The following is a 9,462-nucleotide window of genomic DNA, read 5'->3' on the forward strand; positions in this document are numbered from 1 at the left end:
CTTCAGGATGATGCTAGAAAACAAAAAGTCCTTTGCTAAAATGTTCTGGTCAGTAAAGCTTTGAACAGAAAGACAAAGGGATGAATCTCACGCTCACTTTACTTTTGTTTATTGTTTCTGCTGTAATACTGTGTATGAACTTTCTCCGCCCTAAGAAACTTAGATTGAGCTACCAGCATGTGCAAACTTTGATATGGATGAATAATTTTCCTTGCACCTGTCAATAACCAAATGTTTTGGTATGATCCAGTGAGAATGAAGCACTTGGACAATTTTGCTAGGCTCCTGCCTACACTGCTAGGCATTCTAGATTGAAAACCTGGTCATAAGTGACTTGCTTGAAGTTCGCATGGAACTGAAATGGGTCTCCAGAATGAGCATTCAGCCTCTTTTTCTTTATTCTTCCCCCTATTGCCTAAGTTAGTACTGAGATCAGTAGTATTTTTTTTCTACCAGAGGCATGCAGCGAACAGCTCAAACGTTTTTGGATGTTTATGAATGTAAATTAATTACCACACGCACTTTACAACTGGGACACAGATGCCCAAAGTCTGCAGGAGGCGGGAAGTGAATTGCCATGATCTTGGGGAGCAGAAAAGTCAAAGGCCTTCTGCAACTTCCTTTGCACCCTTGCTGTGAAAATCTCCAAGCATTGCTGCTGTGGTTTGCTCAGCCCACAGCTTTGGTCGGGTTCCTGGGAGGACGCACACAGCATGGTTGTCAACAGAAATGTCAGCTTGGCTCTTGCCAAAGTGGCACTCTTGGCTTACACCAAATTGCCACAAAAACTATAGATAATGTGTTCGGGCTCCTGGAGGAGGATTCATGCAGTTGCTGGAAAACTAGGAGGGCTGAGTAGACATCTGTTGTCTATAGCAAAACATTTCAGGTCTACCTTAAATGGAAGAGGAAGATTCTCCCTCTGCTAATGAACCCAGAGACCATCTGTTACCAATTGCACTTGCTTATCTCGCTTATCCATTAATTATTTTGGTTTACTTTTTAATAAGATAGAGCAAGGTTTATGTGTCTTTCCGTGGCTCTGTAAGGGGCACAGGACGGTGCCTACATCTGAGAGACAAGGGCATGCAATTACATAATTTACGCCTGCACTGAGTCACTTCAATTAGAGTGGCTGTCAGTGGGGAACTGAGGACAAGGCTCACAGATACAAAGCCAAGAAACCCAGCGACACTGTGACATGAGCTTGCTGCCCTTGGGGAGGTGTAATGGCATTAACAACTTCTGAACACGGGAAAGCATGCATTCGAGATGTGCATTATTGAGCAGATAAGCTGTAGGGTAGGCAAATTCAGAAGTCTCCGCTGGTCTGAATTAAGAACTTGGATAACTAAGCATGAGGAACCATAAAAGATGAGAAGGGGACTAAAAAAGGCACTAAAAATAGCAAGCAGCAGTGCTGCAGTGCCTGCCTCCTGCGTGAGGACTTGGAGATGGGTGGACAAGGCAGGGAGGGGTCCAGCGTGGCACAGAGGGAAGGGCAGTGCCAGCTTCGTCCCGCAGTAACTCCTCAGAGCACAAACCCGGAGCACCTCTGCAGCTGCGCCTGTCCGCACTTCCCAAGGTCTGGTCCTAAAGTATTATGGGAAGCCACTCATTATCTCATAAAAATATTCCAAGATTTTAAATTTGTCCCCTATTGCCTTGAAAAGCTGGCATTCTGAACACTTCTGTGGACCAGCATGTAACAAAAACCCAAATGTTTTCATGTCTTTATTTCAGTCCAGGAAATGTCCTGGGAGCAAGGCTTGTTCAGCCTGCAAATGTCACAGCTCTATCCAAGAGTCTTCTTGTCCTTGCTGCATAAGATTAATAATCAAACTCTATGTGGCTTAATGCTGGTTTTGTCGTGTCTTGCAGGAGGAATCTTTGAGTATGCGGATGGCCCCAATACCCAGGTTATGAGTGCTGAGGAGCAAGCCTTCAGATTTTCTGCCAATATTATTAATAGAAACAGAACTTTGCTGCCTAACACAACACTAACCTATGATATTCAGAGGATACACTTCCACGACAGTTTTGAAGCAACTAAGAAAGGTAAGAGCACAGCACACTTAGCAGCTTTGTGGCCATTTATTCATTAAGAAAAGGCACGGGTTGGCTTGAGACCCAGCAGCTCATTTTGTCCTGCTCTAGTCAGTGATTGAGATTAGAAGCCCTCCAGGAGCTGACCTTCCGGAGGCATTTTAATATAAGGGGAACAACGATTCTTTTTTTCCTCTGAAAACCTCACAAAACTCCTTTCAGTGTTTGCTTCTAATCCTGAGCGCAGGTCTGTAGGCCATGCCTTTGTTTATTTTAGTGTATCCCTGGCAGTTTTAACATCCCTAGTGTAGAAATTCTGTTCTCTTCCTAACAGACAGTCATTTTTTATTATCAGATAACAGCAGCCCACTTGAATTACTGAAGGGGAGGGAAGAAACGGGAGTACACAGCAAAGGCTGTGCGGCTGATGACCTGAGGGCTTATTGAGTTTGCTTCTGTTTTGGGAGAAATGAAACCTGCTGCCTGAGCTCACAGTTATACGAGGGGCATCACCGGAGAGAGGGGATACCTGCTCACAGAGTTCACTGACCCCAGCTGTCCCTTTTTAAGACTGTTTTGTTGCGGAGGTTTCCTCAGCACGTGCCTCAGCTGTTCTCTGCGTTTGTGCCCCCCTCGGGCTGGGAGCAGCAGCTTTCCTAAAATCTTTTCATGAAATGCAGCCGTCACAAAGCTCCTGCTGATAGTGGTAAGTGATAGCGTTCAGTTTGGGAGGACCTGCAGAGGCAGCTGAGAAATAACCTGTTCCTGTTCCTCTGAAAAATTTATACTTCCCTCCCCCAAAAAACACAGCCCCACATGTAGTTGTTCTAATGTCTCAGTGAAGCTTGAACAAAGCTATGAAAAGCATTATTTTGCAGGAAAAAAAATCTATTAAAATTAATGGAAAAACGCATTTGTCGGGGCAGTTCTGATCATCTCTGGGTATTTCTTTCAAAACTCCGGAGGCTCAGCCATTTCTAACACACCGCAGCCGTTATTCCCTCCTCTGGAAAACTTCCCTGTACCTCTAGCCACTGGTCCAGACCCCTGCCTGCCACAGTTCCTCCTCTGCCTCTCCTCTCTGTTGCAATTACCCAATATCTGTGCTGCTGTTAGTGCCCAGAAGCTTGTCTGTCCGTCCACGGCTCCACGGTCCAGGTCAGGAAGAAGCCAGTGCCCCCAGGGCTGCCCTGCCAGGCGGGGGCGAGGAGGCTGCCCCGATGCTCACCGCTGCCGCAGAGGTGCCCGAACCTTTACTGACAGCATCCTTCCCTTCCCTTCCCTTTCCAGCCTGTGACCAGCTCGCTCTGGGGGTCGTCGCAATATTCGGACCTTCCCAAGGCTCCTGTACCAATGCCGTCCAGTCTATCTGCAATGCCCTGGAAGTCCCCCACATACAGCTTCGATGGAAGCATCACCCTTTGGATAACAAGGACACTTTCTATGTCAACCTGTATCCTGACTATGCTTCCCTTAGCCATGCCATTCTGGACCTTGTGCAGTATTTGAAATGGAGGTCAGCCACTGTGGTTTACGATGACAGTACAGGTAGGTAAAGGAGGGGCTTGAAAGGAAGAATCCAGGAGATTTTTTGTTGGGGGTCCCATTTCGGAACTTTTCTAATGAACCCTTTTAGGAGCAAAATGACACACCATGCAGTGGTCAATGCACGGGGACACACTGGTTCCCAAGCATTCAGGTGAGCATTGTAGAAGACCCTGGGATCCTTTCTGAAGCATTTCATTCACAAAGCGCTTAGAAAGTGGGTAACCCTCAGCACCACCCCAGCTGACAAAGGGTCAAGGGGAGGATTTAATTGTCCTCTGTTGTGATGTGGCTCAGCTCGGCTGTATTTGGCACCGCGGTGCCCATCTACACAAGCAAAGACCTTGGTCTGTGGCTGCCACTGAGGGTGCAGTTTCCCAGCTAAAAGCAAAAGCAGTTCTGGAAAGTTTTTTGTTTTCTGGCTAATTCTATAAAGCATAGCTGACAAAGTTTTTCACATAAAGAAAGCTGTTGACAGTTAAACAAAGCAAACCACTGCACAGCACTACAGATTAAAAAAAAACCCAAAACAAAAGACACATTGGATAGCCTGTCCAACCTAATTCCACTAAACCAAGTGGTTTCTTTAGGGGAGGACTGATGAGAACACAGTTTGACATTCCTGTTTTGCAAATGTGGGTCACAGAATGTTCCCTTCATGGCATATTCTAATGTATTTCTTCCACTATGCAGAGGGATATGCTTCTCTTTTCCTCCTTGCAATAGGCATCTGCTGAATTTCTTCTTGCAACGTCAGATACCAATAATTCCTGCTCAGCTGCATCCAGCGTGGCTTTGTACCTTCTGCATAAAAACGGAATTAATTCTAAGGGTAGTAAGAAAGTTACAAGTTGTGATTAAGTGACCATTATGAACTATGCTATTCATAAATCTAAGTGCATATTCTTTTTTTTCTTTTGCTGTTGTGCATAGTAAATACTGCAGATTTTAATTTGTCGTATCGCTGATTATCACATTCTGTCCTTTCTCAAGGACATATCTGCCTAAGAAAAAATGTCATGATCCCAGAGATGTCAAAGTTTAGGACCAATCTGCTATTCTCCTCTTCCTACCTAGCGCAGGGACCCCAGCTCTACCATAGCTGGGTGCAGGGGCAGCAGGAAAACACCAGGAAAAGCCATTCTGCCTTAGAATGACTGCTCTGGAAATACCTGGGGTTTTAACGATTGACACGTGACACCTTGGCTTTGATATGCCTTTAGCAATGGCCGTTTGAGGGAGGGAGGAAAGTCTTGATTGCATTCCATAAAATAATACAGGAGGAAATAACTTGCTGTGATACCCAGCCTGCAGGGCAAAGGCAGACTTTCCTGTAACACTGTGGGTTTGTCTTTGTGCAATGCCTGAAGGCCTTATACGGCTGCAAGAGCTCATCATGGCCCCATCAAGGTACAATATCCGGCTGAAAATCCGCCAGCTCCCGCTGGACACCGACGATGCCCGGCCGCTGCTGAAGGAGATGAAGCGGGGCAGGGAATTTCGCATCATCTTCGACTGCAGCCACCTGATGGCGGCTCAGATCCTCAAGCAGGTGAGCGGGGGGCAGCGGGGGCGAAGCAAAAGTGGCCACCAAGGGACCCGTGTGTACTGTGGGGTGGCCGTACTGCAGGGAGAGCCCCGCAGACAGGGTGCAGACCTGCAGCTTTCCCTCCGTCCACAATCCACAGCTACACTAAAAGATACAACATGTACATTTTCCAAGGATACTATTGGATTTCTACAGAAAATGTAGTTTTCACTGAAAAAGAAGGGAAGTATCAAAAAGCGACTGTCGGGAAGAACGAACAAATGTTACGGGAGGAGAAAGTGCCAAGTGTCCGTGTCGAATGCAGCGCTAAGACCAGGCTGTTGTCTCGCTTCTGTCTGCGGCCGCGCAGCCCCAGCCCTCTGCCCTCCACCCGCCGCCGTCGGGAGCAGCGCTCGCTGCTCCCCCTCAGCCCGGGCATCGGGCAGGACGGTGCTCTGGGCCACTTCTGCCACTGTTCATTTAGCCCTGTACGAGCTTTTCACGCTTGCCGATTTTAAATGTCTTCTTTCCCTTCTGTGCTGCTCCATGCCCCCAGGTTTGTGAATACATGCCCACACAGGGCAGGGTATAAAACGCTTCGCTTTGGTTAGCTATTTTCTGAGTTGCGCACGCAGTCCTGTGGCTTGCTGCAAGCAGCCAGGACGGGGCCAGCCGGGGAGGGACAGCATCCTCTGTCCCTTCATGAGCACCGCATGCAGTTCTTGGACTTTAAGCCAGATGTCAGTGATTTTCCATTCATTTGGTCTCTCTCCTTTCTCCCCGAGTTCCTCCACTGGCATTTTTCGCAGACCAGAAGGTTTGCTGCTCACCCCAGTCTCCTGCTCATTTCCAAGTGCCTTTAGGTTTCAGGGTCAACATAAGGCAGAGGAAAATGCTCTCACAAAGAATGCTAAAAACCAGCCAGTGGAAGTGTTGCTCATATCAGCCCAGCAAGACACTACCACATAGATTAAATAAATCCCCTGAAGGGCTGAGAAAGCAAGCACGTGGAAAGAGACTTCTCTTGCAGCCTGCTTGATGCAAAATGAAGGGAAGTGTTCAGAGAAATCAGAAAGCCTGGGAGGGATTATTAAAGAAAGCAATATAAGGGACTCATTGTCTCCTGCCTATTATTTTAACATGCTGGCTGTGTTTGGTGCTGTTCACTTATTATGCAGTTTATTATAGTGTATTGTGCCATCTGCTCTGCTCATCACTGTGCGTGCAGAGTGAGGAAGATGGAGGAGAGGGGGGACTAGGGGGAAAGAAGTCTTTCTAAGTCCTTCTGGCTGGCTTTGTGTGTGTGTTGGTTTTTTTCAGGACCCAAAGCCATGGATTTCAGCTTAGCAATATTACATAGTATATTTTTACTCACGAAAAAGCTGTTAAATATTTTCAGAGTTTGGGAAGATGCACAAACCCAAACCTCTCTGAACACTTGCACGCTGCAGTGTATAACACTGGGGAGGCTCTGAGCAGTGTACACCGCGACCCCCAGTCTCTCTCACTGTTGGCACTCACATTTGCTGAAGAATTAGGAAGCTCAGAAACCTCATCTTTTCCTAGCTTTTCTACCCGTATCAAGAAATGCACGTCTAGAGGTGCCATCTTCACTTGTGAAATAGCTTTTTACTTTTCCATAGGATGGGATAAAAAACAGGCTTCCTGATCCTTACTCCACACTGCCCTCCTCACGCTCTGCTTTGCACATTCACCGAAAGTACGAGCTGGGTAAAGCCAAAACCTTCTCCTGGAAGAGGGGAGTCTGCTTTTGCTTCGCGGTGTTAGGAGAACAACACACAGAAAAAAAACTGGACGGCAAAAGAAGTCAGGGAAGAATGGCCCAGCCTTCTGTTTGTCCCGGAAACAATAACATTCACATATTATTGCTATTATTTGCCTTTTGTAACATTTTGGTAAGACACTCGTTAGCTTTGCAGATGTTTGGCCTCTGGTGTTTGCTCCGACCAGGCAAGGTCCCCAGAGCCTCTTGGCTGCGCTGCCCGCCCCAGTGCAGCACCGATGGATGCAGAAAAGGTTCTCTCGAGACTCGGGCTAAAGTTTCCACCACTTGGTACTGATTTTAACTGCACATCTTTAGGTAACACAAAATGGCTTGAGCAACTATAGCCTACGCTCGCTAAAGTAGCTCTGACTAAGCACACAGCATCAAGCCAGCCCAGATCTTGCTCCCAAGTTATTTACGGTAACACGCTCCCACAGCACACGAGTAGCAAGGCACTCCGCTGATAATCTGAGCAGTATTTTTAGACTGAATTAGTAAAAAAACCCCATGGATTACTAATCCATGAATAACAACACAAGAGCTGGCACAAAGACGTACAGATGATGTTGCCACATACTGCTCCAGTCTGGGTTGCTCGGAGCGACTCAAACATCAAACCATTCATTATTTTACCCTCTTGGACAAACAAATCATTGTAGAAACCTATCACAGAGCTGGGCCTGCTTGTGAGGCCTTCCCATCCTACCCCAGGTTCTCTGGCCTTGCTCATTTTTGGTCACTTGTTAATGCTTTACATCTGTTCTCTGGCTTCCCAGCTTCTCTGTTCTCCTTGGCAGCTGTCTCTGAACAGTTGCTGCACTCTGCAGCACACAGATGTGCCTGTCTCAACTTTAATGGAGCTCCCATTCTCATCCTGGTGACTGCCTGTAGCTTATCCACCAGGTTTATCATTTATTCATTTCCCCACAAACCCAGATGAATCCTGCACACAGGCTGCAAGTACTGGGAAGCTGGGGCTTGCTTCGTACAGCAGGTCTGGACTCTTCACCTACCACTGATCCAGCTGTAGAATCTGAACTGGAATCTCATGATTTACTCTCGATTGGTTTCACATCGTTTAACTGATGCTTCACATACTGAGGTACCGTTCCCTGCTCCAGCTCTTTGCACCTGGGTGTGCAGGTCAGGGGAGAGCTACGACGCAGCCCTGCAGACCCACTGACCAGGCAGGGAGGAGGGGACGGGGCGGCACGCTGCCGCACAGAGGCCGCTGCCAGGCTTTCTAAAAGGTACTTCCAGGCCAGAAAAAGTCACACTCTAGAGTTACAATATCTAGGCTTGTAATCTAGATCCTTTCCTTTTTCCTCGTTTTTTGACATCTCACTTCTTTTCAAACTGTCACTTCCTTCCTGGAACCTAAGTTCTACCCTAGTAATTTTAGCAAAAACCAAAGAAGCAAACATTTCCTGGGGGGACTTGAAGTCATCTTCTCATCAGTGGAGATTTTAAAGTGCTCTTGCATGTGTTTTCTCCAGAAAACTTGCTCACAGAGTCAGCACCATAGTCAAAACCATGGGAATCTCTTTCCTTTAGCCAGCCACCAACTTCAAGGTGACCCTTCTCATAGGCAGAAACACATTCCCCTTGTGTTGAGTAGGGCCTGGGCAAGGTCATCCAGCCAAGGTCCCTTCAGCCCACAGTCATTCTCTGACAAACCTCACAGAACAGCATGTTCTCTCCACGGCTCAGTTATGCAAATCCCAGCAATCTGCACAAACCATCCTTCGTGTCGGGGCTGGCACACCTAGAGCCTGGGCTGGCCAACAGCCCTCGAGTCCGGACCACGATCTCCAAGGGCTGAGGGACGGGAGATGTTCCTGCTCCCCATCCCTGTGCCTATACTTTCACTGACCCATTTCCAAACCAGGCACTACGTTGGAATCTGGCTGTTGTACGCAGGAAGGAGGGACTCACAGACAAGAGCTATAGGTACACGTTATACGAACGGGCACTGAAGGGGAGGGGATGCAGAGCACCAGAAATACACATGTAAGAAATAAAAAGCCTTTCACTTAGATTCTTAGCCATGGTTACATGGACTTGTAACCATTAGAATAGGCTGCTTTATGGTCATTCTGCGCAGCTTTATGTAAGGTTGCTGGTTGTTTGGTATCTGAGAAGGAAAGGCAACCCCCTTTCTCCCAGTTGTCCCAACAGAAGCAAGCCTGCATCCCTGGAAGATTTTGTACCATGTGTGACCCGTGAGCATGGCAGTGTGCCACAGCCGGTGTCCCGGCTTTCTGTGGCACAGCAACACCCAGAAATGCCACTGGCCTCCATGGGAGTGGGACACCGAGGCTCTGCTGCCATTTCAGAAAGGTTTGAGGACCACAGTTCAGCTCAGCACTTAAGCACATGTCTCTTGCTGGCTAAGCACATGCTTAACTGCTTCACAGGATTGATCCAGAATCCAGCTTCTGTGTTTCTGGGTCTGTCTCCTGCTGCGTTTACCAGATCAGCTCTTTAGAGGTTTACGTTGCATGACTGTTGTTATATTCTTGTATCCACTCTTACTAACGACCTTTCCCTCATCTCC

At 47.5% G+C, this 9,462-nt stretch overlaps 1 protein-coding gene across 1 annotated transcript in view; it reads left to right on the forward strand.

The window, feature by feature from the left end:
• Positions 1-1,881: 1,881 nt before the first annotated feature.
• Positions 1,882-9,462, forward strand: part of LOC104072729 (glutamate receptor ionotropic, kainate 3-like) — a gene marked incomplete at both ends in the record, with an annotated part of 14,832 nt that continues 7,251 nt past the window's right edge. The window contains 3 exons of the mRNA XM_009572273.1: positions 1,882-2,058; positions 3,337-3,594; positions 4,962-5,145. Of these exons, the coding sequence (XP_009570568.1) occupies positions 1,882-2,058; positions 3,337-3,594; positions 4,962-5,145 (619 nt within the window). The remainder of the gene's footprint in view (positions 2,059-3,336; positions 3,595-4,961; positions 5,146-9,462) is intronic.

This window comes from Fulmarus glacialis, unplaced genomic scaffold, assembly GCF_000690835.1.
Source record: "Fulmarus glacialis isolate BGI_N327 unplaced genomic scaffold, ASM69083v1 scaffold40982, whole genome shotgun sequence".
NCBI lineage: Eukaryota > Metazoa > Chordata > Aves > Procellariiformes > Procellariidae > Fulmarus > Fulmarus glacialis.